This window comes from Corella eumyota, chromosome 7 (genome assembly GCF_963082875.1).
Source record: "Corella eumyota chromosome 7, kaCorEumy4.1, whole genome shotgun sequence".
In the NCBI taxonomy this organism is placed as follows: domain Eukaryota; kingdom Metazoa; phylum Chordata; class Ascidiacea; order Phlebobranchia; family Corellidae; genus Corella; species Corella eumyota.
In genome coordinates, this window is record NC_137496.1 from 3,468,720 (window position 1) to 3,496,672 (window position 27,953).

Genomic DNA, 27,953 nt, shown 5'->3' on the forward strand with positions numbered 1-27,953 from the left:
AAACCCTATTTTAGACATTAGAGACTTATACTTTATACGTTATTGCCATATTATTTGGATAAGAGCACCCTTAGGAGTCGATACTTTTTATGATTAGATTTTTCTTGACCTCAGTCCCTACACCTTTAAACCTATGTTTAGAAGGCTATATGTTATAAAGGGTTATATTTTGCCACTCGTAAAAGAAAACGGCTAAAATAACACAAATTCAACTGTCGTTTTTTTAACATATTAATCTCAGGAGTTCTATTACACTTCTTTTGTAAAAACAATTCGTCACAACAGTCACTTCAAATTTACAATAGAACCGTCGGAAACATTCTGTAGGTAAAAAAGTGTGTAGTATCAGTGCCTAAGTAGACCCGTGCACTGTTTAAAAAAAGATTAGTTAATTTAAGTAAGCGAGCGTTACTAATTCAAGAGTAAGAAAATTTGTAAAAATCCAAATTAGACATAGACTATATACAAATTGAAGCCCCCGTTTTATTTAAAATAAAAAATAAGTACGATAATTGTAAATAGATATTTAAGTATAATCCACGGTATTGTTAATTCAGTTGAACTGAATGGTAGCACATTTTAAAAATATATAACTTCGAAGACTTGAAGTTCTCTAACTTTACCAACGGAAGTTTAATTGGGTCGACTGAAAATGAGGGAATGGAAATTGAAGGAACGGAAAATGAAGGAACGGAAAATGAAGGAACCGGAAAATGAAGGAACGGAAAATGAAGGAACCGGAAAATGAAGGAACGGAAAATGTAGGAACCGGAAAATGAAGGAACGGAAAATGAAGGAAACGGAAAATGAAGGAACCGGAAAATGAAGGAAAGCAAAAAAGGAGAGGGCGGAATCTTAAATACTAAAACGCGGAAATACCGTTGACTGTTTATTTAGAATTACTGTCATTTATTTGAGAACTGATGAGCGATAATGAGTTAATTTTTATTACCCCAGCATACCCTAACTCTCTTCTATAAAATGCCCGTTTATTTCTAAAATAATATTGACTAAAATACAAATAAACAGTCAAGGAATTTCCGCGTTTTATTTTTTTAAGATTCCGCCTCTCCTTTTTTCACTTTCCTTCAATTTCCGTTCCTTCATTTTCCGGTTCCTTCATTTTCCGTTCCTTCATTTTCCGGTTCCTTCATTTTCCGTTCCTTCATTTTCCAGTTCCTTCATTTTCCGTTCCTTTATTTTCCGGTTCCTTCATTTTCCGTTCCTTCAATTTCCGTTCCTTCATTTTCCATTCCCTCAAATTCCGCGTCCCCGTTTAATTTAGGTACTAGATAAGTTTATACAAGACGAGTGACTTTAGTTACAATATTTCAATTAGATTTTGTTTTAAATGGGAATCGACTTTTTTTAAATAAACTTGGCTTAGGTTAAATTAGTGTATTTCAAGTACGGCTGTTCTATAGACATTTTAAAATATTTTAATTATGATATAAGGTTTTTTTGCGGTCTTTTTTTGCAGTCTTTTTTGCGGTATTTTTTTGCAGTCTCTTTAAATTTTGCGATGTTACCCAAGCCTAACCAACCGAAGTTGTTTTTAGCATATTCGATATCCTGTTAAATAACTTTATCCTGATTGTATATATACAACGACTATGGTGTAGGCGCTGCAACCATAAGGACAATTTTAGAATAAGTTTTAGAAAAGACTTAATTGGAATGAAAATATTAAGATATAGCCGAATTTATTTGTTCTTAGCCCTTTTTTCTCTAGCAAGTCTTTTTTCGTATGTTGTTATTCAACATAACAATCATTCAAGGTAAGTGCATCAAGTACTGTATAAAATTAAACGAAAAGTTATCAGGTAAATATATTAAACTACCTATATTTTTCCACAGTAATACTTTACCTGCTATAAAGCCCAGAAGCCACCAGCCCCCCATGGTTTATGGACAGTTTCCGAAAATTCAGAACAAAGGCATTAATACAAATACAATTCAAGATGCCATTCATAAGATACAAGTAAACGCTAAGTTTAATCTAGTTATAGTTATTTTGTTAAGTCAAGGATATTTTGCCGCAGGCCCCGTTTAAAATTAGTTGTTAAGTTGCTTTTAAATGTATGGTAGTATAAACTAGTTGAAAGTTATTTACTGTCATTTGTGGTATACTTAAATCGTTTTACCAAAAAATCAGTCGTGACTTATTGGTAGTTATTTGTAGCTCACTACAGTAAACTCGTATAATATATATGTAGGATCTAATACACTCCTACTATGGCTTAAACAATTATTAAACCCCAATAGAGTACGCTGTAAAGATAAGCATCGATAAGAAAGCCACACTTAATTAAAATACACAAAATAGTCGTGTTAAATCAAACTCGCTAACTTATTACCAAAACCTGCCCAAGGATTCAATCTACCAAATGTAATCTGTACAAGCGGTTTTTAATCAGAATTGAAACCACAGGAAATGCGAAATAAATGCGACACAAAAATATGACATGAAACACAAACTATAAAGTATATAATCAACAAATTAAGTATAAAAGCGAAAGTCTAATTGTGTGTTAAACCTTACTTCGGCCTTACTTATTTATGAGTTTTTACGTCCAGCGAACTGACCAAAAGCTATATTGCCAGTTATTTAAAGCGAAATAAAATAGGAGAAAGCGCATACAAACAATAAAGAAAATACAAAGCATTATCGATAAACAGAACAACAAGTGCGTCATAAATGACGATGGGGAGTGAAAATCTCCCGCAGCTGGGATCAAGCCGAATGATTCAGCGTGAAACGCCGAAGCTCACTAAAAGTGACCTCCCGCTAATAAATCATTTCAAAATTTTAATAAAATCGATAATGGACATAACAATATATATATAAAAAAAAACACGTTATTAAACTAGACAACATTACTACAAAGTATTTTAAACAAATTGCCACATTTTTTCAGAACCCAACTGATTGCAAATCGGCAAGAAAGGCAATATGTCTTGTAGGACATAAGGACTGCGGGCTTACATGTCAAATTCACTATTATGCAATATGTCTGACAATGTCGGTGACTTCCAATCGCACTCTAATTTTAGATGCTCCATTTTTATCTCTATACGGAGAAGGACTTTTTCAGCGTGAAACCGAGACTTGCCACTCATACAGGCAGCAAGCAATTCAAGATGCAGAGGTACAATGGAACGGTAATTCTCAAATTTTTTTTCACTTCGGGATGTTTTATATGATAAAATACTTGCTATGCTGAACTAAAATTAATATTTTTATTTTACAGCACAAAACAACACCGAAATCGCGAGTGACAAAAATGTAATTCTAACCATTTTTCATATAAAACAAACGTCACTGTTTGAACCTGGCCATGTGCCTCCCCAAATACTTAATCTATTAGACAAAGACTTTACCGGTGATCCTGCGGTATGGTGGACAGGACAGATTGTCAAATATTTAATGAGGCCAACTAAAAAGACGCAGGAAGCAATAGAAAATCAAATGAAAATTCTTAATTTTCAACACCCAATAGTCGGGTGAGTTTATAATGTTTGAAAGTATTAAAAATAAGATGTTAAACCAACCAACACATTTTCCTTTTTTAGAATTCATATTAGAAGAACTGATAAAATCCTTGAAGAATCAATTTACCAGTCAAACGACAAGTACATGATACATGTAATAGAGTGGTATGACAAGTACTATTCTAACCATTTCCATAAAGAACCAAAGTTTAGAAGAGTTTATTTGGCAACTGATGATCCGTCTGCTATAAACGAACTCCGGACAAGGTTAGTGTAATATATTTTATGGGGCTTTATGTTAATTAAAACCAAAGAAAACTTAATTGAGAGTCTATATATTTCTAAAGAACAAACCGTAAAACAGATTTATCAGTTTTGTGTACATCATAAAACAAACTTTTGAGCTAAATTGTCATCTAGTTAAGTTTTCCAAGGCAGAGTTTTCTTTAAGTAAATGACCAGTCATTATTTTAGGCGTACAAACGCAATAAAACTAAACAAGATGTTATAAATTTATCAACAACAAATTTGTGTACATTTTATTGCTCGATTTTTTAGCTATCCAGACTACGAATTCATTTACGACGATCGTAATATCAAGAATGCTCAAGTTCATGAAAGAAACTCGTTCAACGGGTCGATGGCAATCACTCTAGATGTGTTTTTATTATCGGAATGCGATTACATTGTTTGTACATACACATCTAATGTAAGCACATCTTTATTTTTCTAAATGGCAACAAATACTTAAAAAAATTATTTGTGACATTGATAATGTTATTATTTGATAAGGCAATATGTCTTTATCCTCGATGTGGGAAAGTCAAATGCGCGACTTAAATATAGAGTAACAACTATTACTCCGACCCAGTCTTGAGTTGCCTTTAGCAGTTTGGGATATTATAGATTATAAATGCCCAGTAATTATGCCGCTGATTAAGTGCTGGCTTAGCAGGAGTTCATGCCGTCTATAGCGCCTTACTCAAGGAGGCTGCAGCATGAGAGCAGTGGGGTCTAAACCCACGACCTCTTGGTGGTGTAGCAAGAGTTCTTACCACTACCCCAACTTAAACAAGTATATTAAATGTGATTTGACAAACACAAATGTAAGACCTGTTCTCTGTGTCTATGTGCAGGTTGGCCGTTTACTTTACGAGATGATGCATCTCAAACACAACGACCCAGAATCACGTATTTTATCGATTGACTCAGACTATCAGTTCGCTGGTTCTTATTCGCGCATCTATCAAGCTATCGAACAACATCAAAAAGCAACGGAAAACGAATTGGATTTGGAAGTTGGTGATAGATTAACTTCGAAAGTCGAATATGCAAAACCTCATTACTTGTATGGAGAAAACCAGCGAACAAAACTCAAAGGCTTTTATCCAATTTCGAAAGTTAAAACAATTGATGTTGCTCTATCTCAAGTGCCCTTCCAATCTGACTCGTCGAACTTCAAATTATTTTTACTTTGCAGTTTCATCTGTTTTATTTTCATTGCAAGCTTTTGTGCTTACATATTTTTATTTTCTTCGCATTTGCATTTTTTAGATTTTAAATTAATAGCCAAGAATTTTTTTTCGAAAAAGAGATGAAATAAATAAATAATTATAAATATCTCTTAATGTGTAACAAAACCACTATGTAAACCAATATTTAATTATATTAACTTTAAATATAGCTTTAGAAAATCTCCCAGAAATTTGTTTCCATTAGCTCAACATTTTATCAAACCCTCTTATAGTTTTTCTTCTTGTCTTTTGGTAATATCCAAAATCCTTTCTCTAAAAACCTGAGTCAAATCTTCGTCTTTTTCGACCTTTAAATAGCTTTCAAAACATAAAAGTTGTTAATATATATCAAAAAATACAAATCTTCAAAGCAAGATAATTATGAGACACTACCTTGAATTTAATCCAGTCATTGCATCAATGCGCTTAGATTTCATTGTTGGTAAATCTGCAGTCTTGCCTGCATTAGCAAACTTTGCAAGCGCAGCAGTTGCAACGCATACCATTGGCACAGTATCTTTATCTACCTTGTTCCTAAAATGTATAAGCTTATACTGATAAAGTAATATATATAACAACTACAGAAGCATGGGATATATATTTTGTTGTAAAACCTGTTTTGATATGCATATGCAACAGCAGTAGCTGTATGAGGGCAGATATGATATTCGTTCTCCTTCCAACATCTTTGCATAGTTTTAATAATCAAATCATTATCAGCAACATAAGATCCACACGTTGAAGATAACTACATAATTTAAAAAAATATTTCATTTGGGTTTTTATATCATTGGATAAGGAAAACGTGAAAGCCAAAAGCTTTGTTATCTTATGCTTAAGAGTTGGCTTCAAAGACGAATATCATAAAAGAATAAATAAGTACATGTACAACTTGCCTCTTTGTATAAATCATCCGGTAATTTTGTGCTGCCTTTGTATTTTAATTCCTCCATAATCTGTTTAACCATGGCTCCATTTTTGTTTGACAATAACCAAAACACTCTTTCAATATTATAAGGAAACTGAATAAATCACATAAATCTGGTTTAATAAATATAAAATTCCTAAGTGTAATCCGATTTTTTTTTATAAAGTTTTCAAATGTAATTATAATATTAATTTGTAATTTACGGCTATATCCATAGATGGCGCTACTGTCACCACCGCGTCGGTTTGTCTGAAGTCGTTGTAGCGAAGAATACGGTGCAGGGTAATGTTATTATTAACAGCACAGGTGGGCCGAAGGGGAACTCCCATTTTAATGGCCAAGACACAAGCTAATACAAAAGGTCATTTAAATTACATCAACAATAAAAATTACTCAAGAGAAGCAAGGCTTTAAATATAAACTCTATTCATTTTGTATTCACTTGAAAAATGGTTCAATAATTTGTTAAGTTTTTTTATAAACAGATATAAAGTGTTTTCACCAGCTAAATTCCCACACCCTCCTGATGGTATAACAATGTCCACAGGATCGCCGATGTTATTAGAAACTTGAAGATATGCATATACATGATGAGCTACCTAAGTAAAAACATTGTTTAAATTTCATTTTTATTATACCAAATACCAAAATTTATATAGTAAGATTAAATCTTATTCAACTTACCTGCACCATAATTCGGCACCAATTAAGTGAGTTAAAAGAGCCAATATGGTGCCGTTTCGAAAATTCTTTATCGTCAAATATTTTGTTCGCGTGAATATCAATATCATCTGAGCTGCCGTCAACTAAAGTCGATCGATTGTGAATATATATTTTACTTAGTAAAAAAAAGTCATAAAAAAACAGGATTTACAGCCAAAAACGTGCACGTTGTCTTCTTGAACAGTTGTCATCATAAGTTCTTGAAGACGATCTATTCGGCCATAAGGAAACCCGACAACTACATCAATATTTTTCATCCCTCTAGCACCCTCTATTGCACTACTTCCAGTGTCACCGGAAGTAACTAAAAGCAAAAAATAATGTAAAATTATTATTTTTTATATATATTTTTTTTGGTTATTATAGAGATTATAATTGCCCGGTAGTTATGCTGCTGATTAAGTGCTTGCTTAACAGGAGTTCATACCGTGTATAGCATAGCGCCTTACTCAAGGGCGCTACAGCACGAGAGCAGTGGGGGTTGAACCCACGACCTCATGTGGTGTAACAAGTGTTCTTTACACTACACCACGCTGCCGGATAACTGCGAACTTTTTGTTAAACTTTTTTAACCTCTGTGATGCTCTAGAGACGAAGTTATCAACTATATTTTACAATTTGGTTATAAAGACGCATTATCTTGTTTTAAATACTTTAATCACACCTACCGACCAATGCTGTAAAACGACCGCCACGTTTCTTTAGAAAATAATTCAGAAATCTAGTTGTACAAGTCATTGCTAAGTCTTTGAAGGCCAACGTAGCACCATGCCACAGTTCCAATACATTCAAATCATTCTTTAACCTTGCCAAGTGAACAACCTCACATGTATCGAAGGTTTTGAAAGCATCTTTTATAATTTCTACAGAAAATAATAAGATAGTTGCCACTAAAATAATGTTATTAGATTGAACGGTATTTAGCTGCCTAATTATATTAACAAATAAGGGCGTTATTCTTAAACAAAGATACACGCTTAGAAAAACCTTTACACCACAAATCTTTTAAACCAGAACTTCATAACAAATGCCACAATAGTTACCAAAAATATCACGTGACTAATCTTATTACTGGAGAAAAAACACAAAATTACAGGGCTGGGCTGCGTAACCAGAATTCTAGTCAAAACCTATAGGCAAAAACGTCACGTGACCAGCCTATACGCGCTACCCCGGGAAACGTAAAGTTCGGTTAAGTCTGCAAAGCGTAAGCACGTACATCGCTTATAAGTACGCTTGAAAAGGAAAATTGCATAAAAGGACACAAATTTTAGAAACAAGTGTTGCCAATATTAACAATACAAGATATTTGAAAGCTTTGCTTTGTTTACCTTTTTGTGCTTTGAAAGGAACTTCTTCGTCGCTTACAACCAGTTTGCATATTTCTTGAACAATTTCGGGATAGGAAAAGTTTTTCCATTTTTGCAAGTCCTTAATGCTCACTAAGGAAATAAAAAATGCAAGAATTGTCGTTTGGGCATGTAGATTAATTAAGTACATGAGGATTTAGCTGACTCATAGATATCCATATGCCTCGTTTACACCAACACAACAATATCCGATGCGTGCAAGCCATGCTATGCCGCGCTATGCTTTATAGTCCATATGCTCTTCAAATAAACTTTTGAACAAATACCCACCTTTAGGCGTAACGGTTGGCATAAACATACCCCCGTCACTTGCGTAGGATTTGAACAACACATCTTCAAATTTATACCCCTTAGCTTCGCCTCTAGTACTTACATATTCCATAACACAATAAATATTCTGAAGCTACAAGAATGGTTTAAATTACTATTTATTATCAGTAGTTTTTAGTTGTAACTACATTTGTTTTTAGCTTATTATTGACACTCTTATTGAGAAATATACATAGGCTTACACTGCGCCTATACATTTCCTGTGTATAAATTAACAAAAATGATACATTATTAAAACATGCATTAAATATATGACAACTGCAATTTTGTGTTCAGTTAAAGGGTAGCATAGAAAGCTTGATTTGCCTTTTTTGTTGTGAGGCAATGAGCTGTAACGGTCACGTTGTGTTTGTTTATTACAGTGCTTCATTGAACATAATGACTAAGTGTAATATGTCAATAAGCGCGCAAAATAAACATATCAACGAGGTCACGTGATTCTCGTTAAGACCTGTTTTATTAATTAAAAGATATAAAAACTTTTTTTTTATATGTGGAATTAAATCTCTGTAATAACTTGGTCAAAATTTTACAAAAATAAATCACAAAATTTTTTAATTATATTTGGATTAATTATGTTAAAATGATAGATTATGTGGTTTGTTTTTAGGTAACGAATGACTCATTAAAATATCTTATAAAATAACGTTTTTGCCACTTCAAAAATAACTCCGATGGTTTAGTTAATTACCACTTACCAATTTAACGCAAACGCGCAAGCTTTCGATTGGCGAAATATTAACCGAAGTATGGGCCTTTCAACACCTGGACAAAAAATTAACTCTTTAAGCAATATGGTGCAAATAGATGCCAAATTTTAGGTGAGAAGTAGGTCGAACGCGCGTCGTAGAAAGTGAAAGGGTTGGATTTGGCTTTTGAAGAAAGAAAATGCTACAAGTAGGTTATTTTAAATGAGAAGTGGCCATTGCAGTTATGAAATCGTAAAGGTAAGTGTTACTTAAACCGCCCTCCGTTAAATACTTTCCGCTACTTGATTTATGCTTTCTATTGTTATTATTGTAGATGCCTTTTCTTAGCCAATAAGCGTCATCAAAATTCATAAGCAGGGCAATATAAAATCACTTTTAATTTGTTAACGGTAAGGTAGAATATAAACTGGCAGATAAAAATGTTACAAAAGGAAATACAATGTTTGGTCTATTTCTTTTTAATTTTCTCAGTAATGAAGTTTGAGTTAGGTAAGTCATGAAAATTAATCCTAAAAAAAAATTAATTCAGAAAAATTTTGTTTGTATTTTAACGTAAACTTTACAACATTTTTAAAATCATTTTGTTAAATCGATTTTTACATTTAATTACGGTCTTAACATAAAAAATATTTTTTATTATCGCTTCCCATAATCGGCAAAAATGTTAATTTTTTTCCACTGCACCTAATTACAAGCCAATTACTTCAAGTGGCAATTGTGTGCGCGCAGGTATTTTAACAGCGGGTTATCGATTTTAATATCAAAGTTTTTAATTTGTTGTAGGATCAGCCACTCGACCCAGGTCCAGTTGTGGAGGCGTAATTGTAAATCAAAAACGAGGTAAAAATGAAAAGGATTTATTTATTTCTGTAGTAAATAATGTAACAGAAAATTTAAAAAATATTTTTTGAAATAGCTCAAACCTATTTAAAATACAGCTTTTATTAAGTATTTGATTTAAATAGTAATTTACAGAGTAGTTATATTAATGTAATGTAGGTCATTAAATATACGCGTTATATCTAATAAGACACGTTATATTAACTATATACTATTTAAACTGTTAGTATTAATAATTCACTAATTGATTAAATCGTTAGATATCCGTTATGTTATTGATACAAATAACATTATATCGTTACTTAAAGGTATAATTGAGTCGCCAAATTACCCTGTTAAGTACCCGAACAACGCAGACTGTTTGTGGATTGTAAAGACGAAAAATTCAAGCGATATTATTCAGTTAACGTTTGTGGATATTCAAATAGAAGAATCAAATTTTTGCTTGTAAGTTTTAAGTAAAGGCAAGGTGGCTTTGTGTATTTTAATTTCAAATAAATTATAAGATTCAGTAAGAGGAGCTACTTAAAAAAAGTTGCCCTATCTTAAAGAATTAGCAACTTAAAATAGTTTGTACAAATATAGGGACAAGAGTAAGCTATTACAGGCATCCTCTAATAACCCATGTAATTTTTTCTAAATATGAATTAATTTAATTAAGTTTTATGTAGATTTGATTACGTTGAAATATCGAACATAGTCGGAGGTCGACGACGATTCTGCAGAGACGAAACAGCCAAGCTAAAGTCGAAAACCAACCGCGTTGAAATTCGATTTAGCTCGGACAAATCCGTAGAAAGAGCGGGATTTCGTATAGCCTACAACGGTACATAGTTTTTCTAAACTATAAAGTTGTATTTAATTTTAATTAAAGCAAATAATAAACAATGCCATAGTAAGAACGCACTTACCTTATGTCAAATTTAACATGATGTTAATAAGCATATTTATTATTGTTTCCAAGTACAATAATTGCCCAAATCATCCACTTTAGTGATGACGTCACTCGGTCGTATAATCCTCAGTAATTATTGTAACCACTTTCTCTTTTAATCCAATAGTCGTGCCGGGAGATTCGACGAACAAAAACAAAGTTGGTTTGATCAAAAAGTTGACGAATAGCTCAGGTTTTGTAAACAAGACAAGGTCACAGCAACCAATAACAACAACAGAGACAAACACTAGGACTTATACTGTTGCAAGATTACAAGCTTCTTCTGAGAGTACTGTCGGTACGTACTTATTTAAACTAAAAGTTTAAGCTTATATTGCCAGGAAAAGAATGTAGAATATAATGCTTTAATTTTATAGACTACATTGTTAGATTAAACGGGCTGAATAATTGTTAATATAACAAGCTAAAGTCTAAATACTAATGCTTTATTAACTTTTCAGTTGACAATACTTTGTCGTTCGAAGTTCCAAATATACTTTCAACAAAACAGAATAAAGCTAGCAGACGTGTTACAACAAAACTGATCTCTATTCAAAACGTTGCCAAGAAAGCTCGTTTTTTCCAATCTTCGCCAAAAAATCCTCCAGATTGCTTGGATCCTTCGACAGAAATTTCTCCTGAAATTTTAGAAATTGTACGAAGTGAAAAGTGGCCTCGTATACCGCCGTATTGTAAAGACATTCGGTAAACTTCATTCGTATTGTTTGTAATTTTTTGTGGTGTCAAAAGGTCACGCCACGACTTTAATTCTGTTTATGTTTTTTAGTTATCTATAAACAAATCCGATTTTAAAATTTAATTCTATTTTTTGTTGAATTGCAGAGATCGAAAATTAAAGATCTGGCAAATCGTTGTAATTGGCGTTTGTGGAACGAGCTGTCTGCTGTTTCTTTCGTTCTCAATATATCATTATTTCAAATTAAGGTAAGTCCCCTTTTTAATTTGAAACAGAGGAACAATTACTTGGCTTTAAAAAATATTAATAAGGTTCAATATTTATGGTTAATTTTGTAATCTGTTTATTTTTAATTTACCGTTTCGATACACAAGTAAATGTTGCTTTTTGTTACGCATTTATTTTTTACAGTCTTCCTAATACCCGGTCATACAATGACAACAGAAATCCGTTCGAATGACGTACCTTTTGTTAACCTTACCTCAGCAAAAAATGCAGAAGTCGAGGAAGTCCAATATATATCTACACGAGACGTGGTTTGGTGGGAGAAAATTTTCGCACCTGACAAGGCATTCCCCAGCATCACACCCATCGCTTCGATGATTCTTTATTTCAGCGTAATTTTTGCCATTTTCCTTGTTGTATTGATTGTCCTTTGGATCGTTACAGCATGCTGTGTTCAAAAACGACTGGAACGTCGCCTCTCTTACAATGCAATTGAGTCGAATTACGACACGAGCTCCTTCAACCATTCTCAGGGCGAAAGTTCTATGTACTTATCCAGTATTGCGCCATCAACATACGACAACGCTTCGACGTGTTTTGTATGTAGTAGAGGTGACGTTAGCGGCCATTCTCGAGAGCGTCTTAACTCGACACCTTGTCGTTGCGACTCCTCGTTGGCAGCAAAAGGAAGGCTCCGCGGATTCGCAACGCACAAAACTCAGAACAAAACCAGTACCAAAGTTAAAAAATCACGTTCTTTTACATTAAGTCGAAAGCATTCTGACCGTTCACAGTTATTACGTCATACCACTAGAACTCCGCCCCTAAAACGGGGTCAATCCCATCAACACAAAAGAAGTTTTCAGAGCATACCCCTTCCCATGTATACAACTGACTTCTACTCAGCGCTTGGAAGCGACTGGTCAATACCTAGACCGACATTGACAGAAACTGATCCAGTTCCGAACGAAACTTCGTCTACTGGGCGACACCACTCTCAGCCTAACTCACCGAGCGCTACAGAAAACAGCAACCTCACAGCGTTTAACAGCGGCAGGGATTACAACACAGCACCTAAGCCTACAAGTTATACGACACCGGACTTTGATTTGCCTCCGCTGCCTATATCACCCTCGCCCCCTATCTCTACAGCCATGTAATACTCGCCACTAGCATTACTTATTTTCCGATTAGCAACTTTGTACATATTACGTAGAATTTCACAAAAAAATGTGGCTTAAGCAAATAATATGACATTAAACTCCCCTAACCTCTGATATCCCGTCCAAAATGCCGATTTTTTATTTTTTTAAGTAAAACTTAATATGGAAATATGTATTTCCATTTTGATATATTGTAAAATAAGTTGTAAATTTTTCTTTACTGTGTTGTATATACTGTTTTATATCAATTTTTTATGTTTTTAAAGCTTTGTTGATTGTAATAAAATATATACAAGTGTAGTGGGCCCATGGCTAGTGTTAGTGTAGTGGAAGTGTATTAGTTGTGTAGTTTATGCCTTTTGTTTTATTTTGTAAATCTAACACTAAGGGTTTTATTTTATGACTATACTTGTTATGTAACGTGGTTGGAAAATTCTAGCCAATTTTAAACTATATGGCAATATTAAAGCAGTTGAACTAGTGGACAATGTTCCATGTGTGACATTTTTAAACGATAATTAACAAAAAATAAAACCATTACCTTTTTACGGTTGGTATAAACCTGCAACCCAGTAAATTCTTGACAAGTTAAGAGCTCCTTTGCAAAACGTGCGCTTTATCCAACCAAATATATCAACACAACAATGGCGCAGTGAGTGCAGTCACGTGATTCACGACTAGTTGAAAGTAAATCGTGGGTTTATTTTGCTTCATAAGGTTTGTAAATCATGTTCATAACCGAAAACTTTTCCATCTAAAGTGCCTTATTTAATGTAAATACAGTTCCAAGGACAAGTTTGATAACAAACTATTTACTGTAAGTTGCAAACGCAATAACATTGCCGCTCTAAAATGCGCGCCACGTTGCGCTTGTCGTTTCGGTGGTTTATTTTTAGGACGTTTCTGATTGGCTGGCGCCTCTCCGCAAGAGCAATTATGCGCTGTAGACCAATCAGCGGCCACGCGAGATAAAAATGGCGTCACGTGACGGCACCTAGACAAAGTGCGACACCACGGTTTCTTTAGTTGCGACAAAACTTTAGATAGTTATACCGTTTTCTAACAAATAAAAAATTAATATCTTAACCAAAGGTAAATAGTCCAAACCAAAATTACTCATGCGAGAAAAAGCACGTGAAAAATGTAAACAAATGTAACAGGTATCGATTTACTAATTGTTGTTATAAATTTTTGGGGTTTTGACTTTGATTTTCAAGATTTTAATTGGGTTAAGTCAGATATTTAGTGTATTAGTGGGTACAGCATCGAATTTTGGGGTATTGGCTTTTTGTTTTTGTTGACAGACGAAGCAAATAGAGTTGTAAGCCAGTTTGAAATCCTTGTCATGTCATGAACTACATTACGTGTGTTTTTTAAGGTTAAATTTCTGATCTTAAAGATAAACAATTAAGAAATTAGACTCTACATTTTGACACTGTACATGTAGAAAATAATGTGTCAACTTTATTTAACTTATCATCATTACAAATTCGTTTAAACTTTAATTTTTGTTTAACAGAAAAAATGTTAAAATCTAATGTATATATGTCTTTTAAAATATACCAATAAAAAGTAAGAATCTTTTATTAAACTATGTCAACGAAAAATCAATGTAACGATGTTTACATTAAATTTCATCGTTCGATTTTGTCGAGGATGTGTCGAATTTGCGGTTTTCACTCTTCCGATATCTCATCAAAAAACACAAACCTTAAAATATATCCAACATTTGCTGCAGATGCATCAAAACAAGGGGTGGATATTTCTGATGACCATGTTGCAATTTTTCCTTCCAAAATGTGCCGCTGGTGAATTTTGTTAAACTTTTATTTAAAAATGAACCAAGTATAATTTTTTATGGATATGTAATTTGAATAGTATTATGTGATTAAGGTGCAAGGAACGAGCTGACAAACTAGCAAAAAGTGAAGACGAAATTCATGAACCTGTTTCAGATTTGTTTGACTTTGTGCCACATGGGGTAGGCATTCATATATTTTGTATTTTTTACTTTTCTCTAAACTGTAACCAACTAATCCCTAATGATCTCATGCTGTAGCGCCCTAAGTAAGGCTTTATAAATGGTATGAACCCCACCTAATCAGCAGCCTAATTATTGGGAAATTATAATTTATAATATCCCAAACTGCCACAGGCAATTCGGGACTGGGTCGGAGTATCTGATGTTACTTTATGTTTAAGTCGCGCATTCGACCTTTCCACATCAAGGATAAAGATATATACAAATAATAACAAACCTTTTTATATTTATTTTTACTATTTTTAGAATGACTGCAAAGTTTGTAAATTGACTTGCCCTTCTTGTTTACTAACAAATAATCCTCACCAACATCGAATAAAGAGAAATTTATCGCAAGATGATACCGAATATATTGATGCTGCAAACCAAGCAAGACATGATGCTTTACAAACTTCAGTAAGTTATAGATTTTGAGTTGTGTTAATTTTTGTTTCCTTTAAACACAAAATTCTAAAAAGAATATCATTTACTGCACTATATTCTTTTCATTAACCTTTTATTGCATTTTTAGTTGAAGAAATTTGATTTGATTGACAACAAGCAAAAAAAGAAGTACCCAGGTAAGATTTGGTTTAAATCCAGAGTTTAAAATTCTGAGTTATTCATTTCATTGTAAAGTCCTTTTTTTATGATGTAGAGCACACTGTAGACTGCGAATTATGCTTTACTCCATGTTTTACATGCGGTTGTCATCCTAAATTTGACCCTAAGTCTCAGTTTGCCATCAACACTCCAGAAGCTACACAATCAACTGGCAGAATGAGACTTAGAACAAGGAAAAGAAAATCGGTAAGTTTGTGTAAAGATATCATCATCAATATTTTCACTTTTTCTGCTTTGTTAAAACTAATATTTTCAAAGGTTGTTGGATCAGATGGGGAAGACGATGAGGAGCCACTTCCTAAACAAACAATCATTCACCCTCTTCTTGCAAAACATAATGGTAAATTATTGTGTAAAAGATATTTTAAAATGCTTGATAGCTTGTTGCAATCAAATACTATTCTAAAGTAACATATTCTAAACAAAAATTCTGTACTTGAAATTGCTTGACATTTATGTAGGCAAGTTATGTAATATTCTGCCCAGTCTGAAGATAAAACCTCTTGAGTTAGGTACCAGCGCTTTAGAAGGCTGCCGTCAAAAAGCAAATCAACAACTAAAAAGAATCAAAAATAACTCAGCTCTTATTCAAACCAAACCATTGGCTGTTGTATCAAAGGTAACTGTAATTAAATTACAATAAATTTTTTTTGATCCATGTTTTGGAAATAAAATTATGTTAAAAATTTTTCAATTCACTTGTTTAGCCTATTTCAATTGCTGCAAAAACTCAATCGAGTTACTTTCCTACCCTGACCACTACAAACACATCCCAATCCCTTAAGTACCGAGCAATTCAAATCAAATCCACCCAAGCAACTACAAGTAACTTTACGACATTCAAAAATATTGGAAATGTACCGACCCCAATTTCTAACATAAAGTCGACGCCGGTTATTTTTAATTTGACCACCGGGCCATCGCAGCTTATTTTACAGGTAAAGTGGTATTTTTTTAAGCACCCATACCTGTTTTTTTTTACCCAACCACACCCCTTAAATTTATTTATTTAACAAATATTCTAAAGCAATTTTTCTCCTGACACTACTTGCCTATCACATCTACAAAACAAAACATAATTTTGTTATTTTTATAGAATGTTATAACTAACACCAACACCTCTTCAGCCAAACAAGAAATACCAATACTTTCAACAGGAATGCAGGTTAGATACTTAAACATTTAAAATTATTTAAAAGAAGTTTTTTATACCATTTTAGTTCAATCAAAAATTGAAATTAATTTTTTGTTAGAATGTTGATGGAAAAAAATATAACATCAAGGTCATACCGGGATCTAACATAATCAACAACTACAACAATATTTTGTTGAACAACATTAAAAAACCGAAAGATATAAATAGTACAAGAGAACTGGTGACTACTATTGCAGGTTTGTTCAATATTTTTTTTCTACGTAATGTTTACTTAAATTAAAAAATATATTTATTTTATTAGATGGCGCCAAACCCCCTGGCTCGGTTGAGTTTGGCAGAGTGCCCCACCAAGTGGCAACAGCTTTCCACCAAATATTTGTTTCTCATGGATCACTGACTGCGGCAATCAAGACAACTTTAGATATGTAAGTAAATTTTATTCTGTCAACTTTGAATTATATGAAACCTTTTTTTTCTAGTTATTATTTTGATAGTTAAGCTCTTAATAGCAATTTATATAACACAGAAATTAATATTGATTATTGTATTTTGTTTATAGGCGTTTGAAATTGCGATACAAATATGAGTTTATTGACCAAGAAAAAACAAAGCTTTGCGTATTGTTAGGTAAGTTTGTTTTACAATTCAAAAACTATTGCAACTTGAAATTGTTTGCTAAGTGTTATTTTCTAATTTATTAATTTTTCTAGGTATGCCTACTTCTAAAGACAATCTGGAAAAACTGCAGGAACAGTTACTGATTTTGGACAAATATGTTAAATCTAATCATCTGGTGAGCAGGGCAGCAGCAATAGAAGAACTTTTGTATTCGCCAAAAATGACGCAATTCCACGAGAAAAAAATTATGGAAGATATGTCATTGCTAAAGTTAAAGTCATACGTTCAGGTAAATATATTTTGTATAGTTTGTTACAGAACCCCTTAAAAGAACAACCTCTTAGCAGCTAGCCTTATTTTAAGAACATTAAATCCTTAATTGGTTTTAGAAACATAAGTGGAAATATTACCTTAAATGACCCCTTTTCCTCTTGTATTTTACATAAATTCTTCAAAGTATAGGCTATACATCAAAGTATAGGCTATATATTACGACTACTGTCGTTTAATTTAACAAACTTGTTTATTATTAAAATTTATTTCCAAATTTTTTAAAGAATTACGTTATTACTTTTCCATGCAGGCCAAGGAATCTCAAAGCAGACCTTCAATACTTTCTCAATACAGTAATCAATCACTACATAGTTTACCACTACATTTAAGAAATATGATAAGTCAAAAAGATGACTTCAAAACAGAAACCAACGACTCTGATACCTCAGACTCTGATAGTAAATTAATTCTTTTGTATAAATTTATGCAACTTTTAATCACAATTTTTCACAAATTAAGAAACTTTTTTATTTTTTATGGTATATACTTATTTTTATTAAACAAGCTATAAAAATTGCTATTCATTTTAGATCAAAAAATTGAGAAACCTTTTGTTAGACCTAGTGACAACAGCCATAGGTTTGTGGTAGTTAAAATTATGGTTATTCAAAATAAAAACCAAATATAAATATTGTAAATAAAATATATATATATATATGGTTGTTATTTGTGTAAATAGATATATTTTTTTGCATTTTTTTAGTCATAATTTACGAAAAATCATTCCAAAAACTAAAAGATATTCACTAAGTCCACCAAGAGAAAAGTAAGTGCAAAAACTTAACATTTTAAATAAAATTCAGCAGAAATTAAAACTTGAAAATTTACATGTTTTTACTTTATTTTATATGTTTATAATTTTAGAAATGAAATTCCTAAAAATAAAGTGCTCAAAGAAGTTATGGATCGCAGTAATCCTATACTTGGTAAGTTAAAATTTGTTAAAAACTTGTTTTTTAGAATTTTATTTAAAATTTTTAGCTTATAATTATTTTTAGGTTACGATGTAGAGAAAAATATTGCCAAATTACTAAAACAAGATTGTCTTATTGGTTGCAAGCTTACCCTGTTAATGTATCATTCATTTGTCGCTGTAAGTATTAAACTGACATCTTAACTAACATTAACCAGCAGCATGGTGTAGTACTGGCAGCTAGTGTAGTGGTCGGAACACTTGGCCTCACTACATGAGGTCCAGGGTTTGATCTCCACAGCTTTTATGCTGCACCACCCTTCAGTAAAACTCTATAGGTGGTATAAACTCTTGCTGAACCAACACTTAATTAGCAGCTTATAATTATCGAGCCATGATATCCCAAGCTGCTAAAGGCAACTCTAATGATATGTTTAGGTCGTGAAGTCAACCTTCCCACATTAAGGATAAATAAATATATAAAAAAAAAATTATTCAACTTTTTTTAAAATAAATCTTTATTCTTTTCTGTTACTCAGAACAAATGCAAGCAATCTGTAATTTACAATACTTGTTATGCATGCGGTGAACTGGTCAAGCAAGAGAAGTTTGCCCAACATGCTTGGGAACATTATCAGTCGAACAACTACACGTGTACAAACTGCAAAATTAAACTTACAGACCTGGACCACATGAAAAATCATGTCATCAAACGAACTTGTTTTAAAGAAGTAAATATTATTTTTTCATTCTCTTTTTACCCCAACCTGTCTTTACTTTAACATATATTATTTTTATAGGGTTTATTTTTCTGTCAGGGTGACTGATAAAAAATACAATTTAAATCTTGAAATACAATTATATTATTAAAATTTAATGCTTTAACATTTTCTTTCAAACAGGACAGTCAAAAGCCAAGAATGAACCCACGCCCGAAAAACTACACCGGTATTATCCCCTACTACTACCGTCCTTTCACTGTAAAGAAACAATACAAGTATTGCAATGTGTGTAAATATGCAGTCAAGGATATCAATCTGATGACTTTTCATGCAAGACAACATGTCGGGGATTATCCATTCAGGTATTTCTTCTCTATCAATGTCCAAAATTAATATGCATTAAAAAGATATCTTTAAATAACTGGCAGCATTGCAAAGTGGTCAGAACACTTGGTCTCATTACATGAGCTCCTGGGTTTGATTTTTACTGCTTTCATGCTGTAATGCTTTTGAGTAAGGTGATATAAACAATATGAACTCCAGCTTAGCCAACACCTTATCAGCAGCTTATAATTGCCAATTATAATTACTAATATCCCAACTGCCAAAGGCAATTCGGGACTGGGTTGTGGTAACTAATGTTACTCTTTGTTAAGAAAGTGAGATTTGCCTTTTCAAAAAAATATATAAAGTATAATGTAATAAAATTTTTTTATTGTATTTGATACTAGATGTGCCATGTGTGGTTTTGCATCTGTTTGTAAAACTCGACTTACAAAGCATCAGCACAATGTAAAACATGTCGGATTTCTTGTCATTAAAAGATCTACTGCACCATCAGCACAACTTCTTAAGGTAACTGGTTTTTCCTTAAAACTTATTAAACTGGCATCAACTTTTGTGTAAGTAATAAGTTATAATATACAACCTACAGAAACACTTTTCTCTTTTTAATATATAACCTACAAAACGACTTTAAATTCTAAAAAAGTAACCAAACCACTTAAAATATTGACAAAATAACTTAAATCTAAATACTCGCAGGAAGTGGAAATGTGTTTAAAACAGAATATTTTGTTATTTAATCATCTTGGTTATATTGAAGAAAACGATGAGAATCATCGCCTTCGCCTAATTGCTGAAAACAAAAAGAAAAAGGCAGGAATGTTAAACAGCAAACAACCAGTAAGTTGTCAATATTCTGACTAACTCTAGCAATGTTTTTTTTCTAAATTGGATAAGTTAATAGAAAATCTTTTTTTAGGATACCAATGTGACCATGACTCCCAAAGCCAAGGTCATTTTCCCTACACCAACACAAACTAATAAAGGAAAGAAGATCCTACCCAAACCAATCCTACCAAAACCGGTTCAAACCAGTACCAGTACTGTCTCAAATTGGACTTTTTGTAAAGTTTGTAATAGCGGGTTTCTGGATAAAGAAACTTATGATTTACATAAAATTGAATGTGATAGTAATACCGATAGCAAGGAATGGATTTATGAAAAATCAGTAAGTTGATGTAACTTTTTATTCTATGTTAATGTATACCATTTGGACATAACTTTAATTTTGTTATTTAGAAAACACTACTTCCTGAAGAAAAACAAAAACCTGTTAAAAAAGACTTGCAAGTTAGACCTTGTCTTAATATTGCTGCAACTAAAAATGAGCATAAAAACTTACCCCCAAAAATCACATCTACCTCTAGTCTTCTTGGTCTTGCAACGAAGTTGGCAGATCGCGCCAGTATCCTTAGCAACACAACCAAACCAGTTATTAGTTCTTTGAGTAATGAGACTTTAGCGACAACTTCTTCTGTTAGTAGAAGAGCTTTGAGAAAACAGAAGCCACAAAAGCGAAAAGCGAAAACGGCTGAAGGTATGGACAATGAGAATTTACAAAATGATGAACCTATGGAAAATCTAGAACTAAGCGTAGGTGTTGAAGATGACGTCACAGAAGATGGTGAAAATCAAGAAAAAATGGATTTGGATATTAAAGATACATTTCAAAAGTTAGACGATAAAACAGATCAGCAGACCAATGATTTTGATGATGCAGATCATGTGACCAATGACGATGATGTTGCAGATGACGAGACCAATGATATTGTTTCAACAAGTCATGGGACCAATGACGATGATGTTGCAGATGACGAGACCAATGATATTGTTTCAACAAGTCATGTGACCAATGACGATGATGTTGCAGAGGACGAGACCAATGATATTGTTTCAACAAGTCGTGGGACCAATGACGATGATGTTGCAGAGGACGAGACCAATGATATTGTTTCAACAAGTCATGTGACTAATGACGATGATGTTGCAGATTATTTGACCAACGATGTTAAAGAAACACCTCAAGAGACAGATAAAGACTTTGTTGACAGTAATATGGAAATGGCAACCGAAGAATTGCCTATTAACGCAAGTAATACCTTAAACTCAATTAAAGAGCCAAACTTAGAAGACACAGCAGAAGGAATACCAAAGAATACTTTTAAAGTTACAAAGATTGAAGAGCCCGAAACAATATATATTGGATCAAAAAAAGAATTAGATAAAAGTAATTAGAAGTATGATCTGATAACTGATTAAAATTAAATGAAATCTATACCTTATCTATACAAACGCATAGTTGCTTTGTTAAAATCTAGTTTACAATACTTATTTATGAATGTAGCCAATTCAATTTTAGATTGATTTAAGTTAAGATTTTGGGTTAATGAATTTTTGCAGTCTTTTTTTTGTTATTTCAACTCTTCCATATTTTATTGGATAAAAAGTGTTCGTTTTTTCTTCTTCTTGTTCTGTATTAACACTGCCAATAAACAAATTTTCACATCTGTGGTTTAAGAGTCAAATATAAATTGGGTTGCCTTAATAGGTATAATAATTACTAAATTAGAAGACGGATATAGATTTTGTTCGGGGTAGATGAATTTGAGCGAAACAATCATTTAAATATGGGCCTTAGACTCCATATATAAACTATTTGGTAACTTGTACACGCTTAAACTTCTCCATAATTGATTAACTTCATGTTTAAATAAAGTATAATTCACGACCGTTTAACTTACATTTCTCCATACCAAAATTCTAGAAAATTCTTACGCTGCTGTTTTGGAATTCATACCGTAATGCGAAAAAAGTCATAATCTTTATTTAGAAGAATACATGTATATTAAAAGCTTTTAAAAGCTAAAATTGTTTTATACCATGCCCTTTAGGAATTTGCGCAAAGTATAACAAAATGGAGGAAAAATTTACTTTGCTGGGTATTACCCTTCTATAGAAAATGATAACGAGCAAGAAATATGTGACGTCACCCCAAAGCTTATCGTCAAAGGTAAATCCCCTCGAAGTGCCAGTTTTTGTTCAATTTTACCCACTTTAAATCAATCATACATCAAATTCATATACGTATTTTAAAAATTTATATTATTTTACATCTTATTTTATTAAATTTATGCCTACTCTTTTTTTAGTTAACAATCTAAAGTGCTCTTTGTCGCAACTTTTTAATAAAATAGTTCAGCTTCAGCGATTTTTAGTTTTAACCTGACGACAAGTCGGTACTCGAGTTTCTACTTTTTAGGAATGCGCTTTGACTTTTTTAACTTGATAGTTTAACCATATTATTTGAAGGTAATTATTTGTATTAATATGGCAAAAAGAATTATTTAGTAAGGCTCTAAAAACGTAAACTATCATCATCGGCTTGAATTTGATAAATCGGGTAAAAAACGAACTTTCTGACGAAAAATACGTATAACTCTGATTTAACATAACAAAAAATTACTTTTTATGTGTTTTTGGTAACAGTCGCTTATATGTTTCATGACAGGCATTCTGGCTGTTGGTAATTGGTTTAAATTTAAAATCAATTACAATTTTAGTTAAGCTTGTTAGACCTAAAAAATATTATCCAATTTTTAATTTTATGGTTAAGTATGTAAATTTTTATTGTTAAGTACTTTGGGTGTGGTGATTCTAAAAAATTAACATTTTTTATAGCAATTTTATTTAAAGTCTTATACAAAAGTATACCCAAGTGTTAAAAACTTCATCATTTACTGTTAATTTCAAATTTGAATCAAACATAAAAAGATGATGTCTACAAATCAAAGTGATGTTACTGCATTCGTAGATCAAAATTTTTCTGAAACTTTTCAAGGAAACAAGAAAGAGTCACCCACTCTTGCAAACAGCTTTGCCTATCCTGAGTTTAAAAATGACATGTTTTCAGAGTCCATGCAGGGCGATCCGGAGCCAATTTTGCTTCAGTTTCGGCCATGGTTGGCTGAACAAATCTCGAGCGGAAAGTTCTTGGGCTTGGAATGGCTCGACGGCAACAAAAAACGAATTTTTAAAATTCCATGGACCAAAATGCATCATCCCAACTGGCAGGACCACCATGAAATATTTCGGGTATTTTTTATATTAAATATTTAGTTCTTGACAATTTTTGTTGTATTTTCTTAAAAAAATTGAGTTGAATTGCTTTAAGAATTGGATTGCTTAAAAGAGCGACTTTAACTTATTTTTAAAGTAAAAAATCATTTTTTATCTCTAGGCCTGGTCACAATATCGTGGCAAATTTGACAATGTAGATTTTGAACCCACCTACAGTCAGACAAAAAGCAATTTTCGAACTTTGCTGAGAAAATGTGCAGACATTGAAGAGATGCAGGGATATCATCAGATGGGGTTGCAAACTGGAAACTACAAAGTCTACAGAATTTTGTCTCAAGAGGAGGCCAGAGGTAAATAAATTACAGATGTAACAAGGTTTTGTAATTATTTACATTGTGAATAAAATTTTTATACTAGTTAAAAAACAAAATTAATTTTATGAACCTAATATTTATTTTAGAAAAACGTAGAAACATGAAAAAACCCAAGAAAAATACGAGACAGAAATATGTTGATAAGGATGGACAAGTTGTTAAACAAGTTACTATAAAACGATCGATAACTGGTAACATCATGAAAAAAATGTTTTGATTTAGTTTTGCAGTAAATTTTTTCCAAAAAAATCATTAGCTAATAGTCTTCAATTAGGCCAATAAATTATAATTCTTTAGTCCAGTTGTGAGCTTAAGTCAGTTAAGTAAAAGATTAATCTAATTTTTTGGATCTTAATGTAGTTGGTACAATTTGGGTCTGATGTATTGTACTTGGTACAATTTGTAAAACATGCTGGCAACGGGATTTGAACCATGAGCTTCTTGTTATCAAAATGTGGTAAATACCACTTGTAACATTAAAGCCGCTAACGATTTTTTTTGTTCAGTTACTGCATTTCCTGAAGGAGCTAATTCCAACAAGAAATATATCGTGAGTCGACCTTCCACTTGTATTGCTATACCTTTACCAGAAGGAGACAAATTGGACATTGACAATTTACCAGAATTTGCATCAAAAATTTTATCCAAGGGACCGCTTATGCCTGTCAAAAAGGTAAGAATAAATATTTTCTTGTAAATTTGTAAGTATGATTAATTTTTACTTTTTTTGGTGGAATAAATTTTATAACCTTTATATATTTTATCAGCTTTCGAAAAAATTTCTCCAAGCTCAGGCAAATGGTGATGGCGTCGTCTTGGCAACGAGTTTAAAATTAAACGATGCCAAATCTCTTCAAATGGCTAACTTTAAGGAAACCTCTTTAAATAACCTAACAGCAATGCCGAACAATAATTCTAAAAACAACAAAAATTCAGAGTTTTCAGATGAGAAAAATTTTGTTGAAAATTCTGATAAAAAAGACACGAAAGTTTTGGACGAAGCAAATGACCCAGTTGAAGAAAGTAACCCGACTGTTGAAGCCCTTAAAAACTTAGGGGTTGATGTTGGAAGCATGCCAATCAAAGTTGAAATTGAAGACTGCATATTTGACCCTTTGCCTGTTCCAAAACTCCCCAAACAAGAAAAGAAGCAAAAAAATGCAGCTTCGACACAAAATTCAAAGAATAAGGATGCAAGCGGAAATGGAGCCTTTGAACTTTTATTACAAGCTGCTAAAATTGCTGAAGGTTGGGATGATTGATTTTTTTACATTTTAGATAATTGTAAATAAAAAAAATTATTGACTTAACGACTTAACTGTTCTTGCCTGTGACGAGTTTTTAGTTTAAGATATCATTGGCTTAATAAGGTAATATTATTGCCTATTTGTAAAGTGATTTTATGTACGTAAGGATAATGTAAACTAGAATATTTTTTTACAGAACGTAACATTCCCCCAAAGTCTGCACCCATAATACCCTCAATTCTTATCCCGAAGCAAGCCCCTGAAATATTTCCCCCAAACCCCCCAGATATTCTTTTGCGACCCGGCCCTGTGATACTGAAGCGAGAACCTAAACCACTCCCCTCAATTGTTGATGTTCTGAAGGAATTGCACATTCCACGTAAATATAATTATTAAATAAAAATTTTTTATTAAAGTTAAAAGTATTTGAGGTCTATGGGTCTATATGAATTTGCCCTCTATTTTTTTAACAATAGCTTCAATACAATTTGTTTTATACAAAAGAAAGGGCATGTACTAAGTTCTTACAATGTCATTGAATGCTAGTAGCTCAGCATTCTTTTTGTTATAAGTAATTTGACTCGATTACCTTCATTTACATACAACATTAAATAGGAGTTTTGACATATTTTTTATTTGGGGCATAAGTGTTTGTTTGCACTTAATATGCTTCTATATAAATTGTATTTTGTTTTTAAAATTTTATATTTGAAAACTAACACCATGTTTCTTTATTAAATACAATTTACGACCCTTGACTATTATTTGATATTTTTTTTTTTTGACAACTTAGCCATAAACCTGATTGTAACTTAGCAAAAGGCTACAACACTAACTTTTAACAACAATTTTTGGTAGTTGCTAACTGTCACCAAACTGTAACAACTTTTTTTTTATTTAGCTGAAGAATTGTATTGTTATGTGATGCATGTGCGCTACGAAACTAAACAAGTAATGGTGAATATTGTTCTAAGCGATATGAGTTACGGATATAGACTACGCTATGGAAAGCCAGGCAATAATACCACTGCTCCAAATGGCGGGCCAATTATTTATGACGACGACTGCACACTAATTACTTTTCCTGAGGTCAACGTGCCGACAAGTAACTCACTTTTTACAGTCCTTGAAAACATGGATGCAGGTTTGGTAGTGAAAGCTGACAAGTCGTTCACGATGCATGCAAAACGCTTGTGTTTGAGCCGCATTTTTGCTTTTACGTCGTACGGGACTCAACAGAATCATAACACTGAACCAATGGCACTAGTAAGAGATCAAGGAGTTGTTTTGTTCTCCTACCAAGAGTTTTTAAAAGACTGGCACAGGTTTTTAGTGGAAGGTGGGACCACATATCCGAACATCGAAGTCAACCTCGCATTTGGAAAAAAGCCGAAGCACCGCCACAGCCGCGTTTTCGTGGCAGTGACACTTATACCGAAAGCAGCCGAGTCAATGATGCGAAAACTGAACACAGATTACAGTAGTAAACAGACGGACACTTGTTTTGACAACGTTTTAAAATTATTTGAATAAATTTTTTGAGGACAAGTTTATTTAAAAATTTAAGTTTATGTTTTTCATTTTACCTCTTTTTTATGTTAAACTATATAAGACGATCAGCTAAATCCGGTATTCCACTCAAGTGGTTAAATTTGTAAATAGAAATTTAAGTTGCACATAAATTGTAAATCTCATAGTTTTATTTTGCATAAGGATGACATAACTTTAGTGTTTTTTGTTTAATTTAAATTTTTTTTTGATCCTTTATTTTGACCATTAAGTATTTAAATTTTTTGGCTGCTTTTTTCGTTTATTTTTTGGTAAGGGATCAGAATTGTTATAATATATTTACCAGTTCTTTAATTACATATACCTCAACTTAAAATAAATCCTAAAATATACAAAATCATATAATGTAGAAGTGTATACACAAATATTGAGCTTGTCTTAGAATAGTAGTACTAATATTTTTTTTATGTCTCATTTGAGACATTTTGTATTCTTGCATTTTTTTGTATATACTCTTAACTGAGGTCCCGATAAACATTAACACATTAATTATGCTTAAAAAAAACTTGTTGAAATAATCAAAAAATATGTGGATTGAAAGCGGCATTTTTCTAGCCAAATAATAAGATAAAAAATACCAATTTTTATACATAATATTTAAGAGTAAATTATTTTAGATGCTGCTGGGTTATTAGTTATGATGAACACACCTTTCGCATAGTTTAATATATAAGAAATATAAGCTTATACCTTTATAAACCTACCAGTTAAGAAAAACTTACAATTGTATTTCAACCATTTACATTTTGACAATCAGGTTGTTTCTTTACCATAAAGAACAAACCAAAGTTGTTAAACATATACAATGCAAACAAATTTAAATTTAAAACTATAATACACCATATATTGTAATAGTGCTACTGTGTTTACTATGGAGATAGTTAATGTGTTATTTATAATTTCCTTAATGTTTTATTAACTTATATGTTTAAGTATATTCCACATCACTCAAGAATAAATTAAAATGTATGTTAAACGTAACTTGTTCTTTTTTTTGGTTTTTGCTTGTTATATAGTTTGGATATTTTT

The 27,953-nt window shown here is 32.3% G+C and overlaps 5 protein-coding genes across 5 annotated transcripts; 4 read left to right on the forward strand and 1 right to left on the reverse strand.

Annotated features, from left to right (window-relative positions):
• Positions 1-1,021: 1,021 nt before the first annotated feature.
• Positions 1,022-5,391, forward strand: LOC145759117 (alpha-(1,6)-fucosyltransferase-like). The gene is made up of 7 exons (XM_082572870.1): positions 1,022-1,778; positions 1,858-1,981; positions 2,919-3,162; positions 3,252-3,504; positions 3,574-3,759; positions 4,051-4,201; positions 4,629-5,391. The coding sequence occupies exons 1-7, from the start codon at positions 1,678-1,680 to the stop codon at positions 5,088-5,090; spliced, it is 1,521 nt and encodes a 506-aa protein (XP_082428996.1). The 5' UTR covers positions 1,022-1,677; the 3' UTR covers positions 5,091-5,391.
• LOC145759118 (threonine synthase-like 2) lies at positions 5,014-8,424 on the reverse strand. The gene is made up of 11 exons (XM_082572871.1): positions 8,298-8,424; positions 7,989-8,099; positions 7,326-7,520; positions 6,809-6,961; positions 6,619-6,740; positions 6,437-6,533; positions 6,138-6,283; positions 5,903-6,028; positions 5,621-5,754; positions 5,400-5,540; positions 5,014-5,324 (listed from the first exon to the last, which is right to left on the reverse strand). The coding sequence occupies exons 1-11, from the start codon at positions 8,407-8,409 to the stop codon at positions 5,234-5,236; spliced, it is 1,428 nt and encodes a 475-aa protein (XP_082428997.1). The 5' UTR covers positions 8,410-8,424; the 3' UTR covers positions 5,014-5,233.
• Positions 8,425-9,467: 1,043 nt separating this feature from the next.
• Positions 9,468-12,122, forward strand: LOC145759689 (uncharacterized). The gene is made up of 8 exons (XM_082573538.1): positions 9,468-9,556; positions 9,851-9,907; positions 10,216-10,354; positions 10,579-10,733; positions 10,969-11,139; positions 11,303-11,546; positions 11,685-11,786; positions 11,950-12,122. Exons 1-8 carry the CDS (start codon positions 9,487-9,489, stop codon positions 11,996-11,998), a joined length of 987 nt encoding a protein of 328 aa, XP_082429664.1. The 5' UTR covers positions 9,468-9,486; the 3' UTR covers positions 11,999-12,122.
• A 2,329-nt stretch (positions 12,123-14,451) lies between these two features.
• Positions 14,452-22,138, forward strand: LOC145759485 (uncharacterized). The gene is made up of 24 exons (XM_082573321.1): positions 14,452-14,734; positions 14,820-14,907; positions 15,214-15,363; positions 15,479-15,527; positions 15,605-15,756; positions 15,829-15,910; positions 16,032-16,189; positions 16,278-16,508; positions 16,667-16,735; positions 16,824-16,962; positions 17,028-17,151; positions 17,286-17,353; positions 17,437-17,633; positions 17,928-18,075; positions 18,208-18,256; positions 18,381-18,443; positions 18,542-18,603; positions 18,676-18,770; positions 19,130-19,321; positions 19,493-19,674; positions 20,044-20,167; positions 20,357-20,497; positions 20,577-20,825; positions 20,897-22,138. Exons 1-24 carry the CDS (start codon positions 14,520-14,522, stop codon positions 21,890-21,892), a joined length of 4,023 nt encoding a protein of 1,340 aa, XP_082429447.1. The 5' UTR covers positions 14,452-14,519; the 3' UTR covers positions 21,893-22,138.
• A 1,201-nt stretch (positions 22,139-23,339) lies between these two features.
• On the forward strand, positions 23,340-27,861 carry LOC145758870 (uncharacterized). The gene is made up of 7 exons (XM_082572548.1): positions 23,340-23,749; positions 23,895-24,084; positions 24,195-24,299; positions 24,615-24,781; positions 24,876-25,356; positions 25,552-25,734; positions 26,257-27,861. Exons 1-7 carry the CDS (start codon positions 23,429-23,431, stop codon positions 26,886-26,888), a joined length of 2,079 nt encoding a protein of 692 aa, XP_082428674.1. The 5' UTR covers positions 23,340-23,428; the 3' UTR covers positions 26,889-27,861.
• Positions 27,862-27,953: the final 92 nt, after the last annotated feature.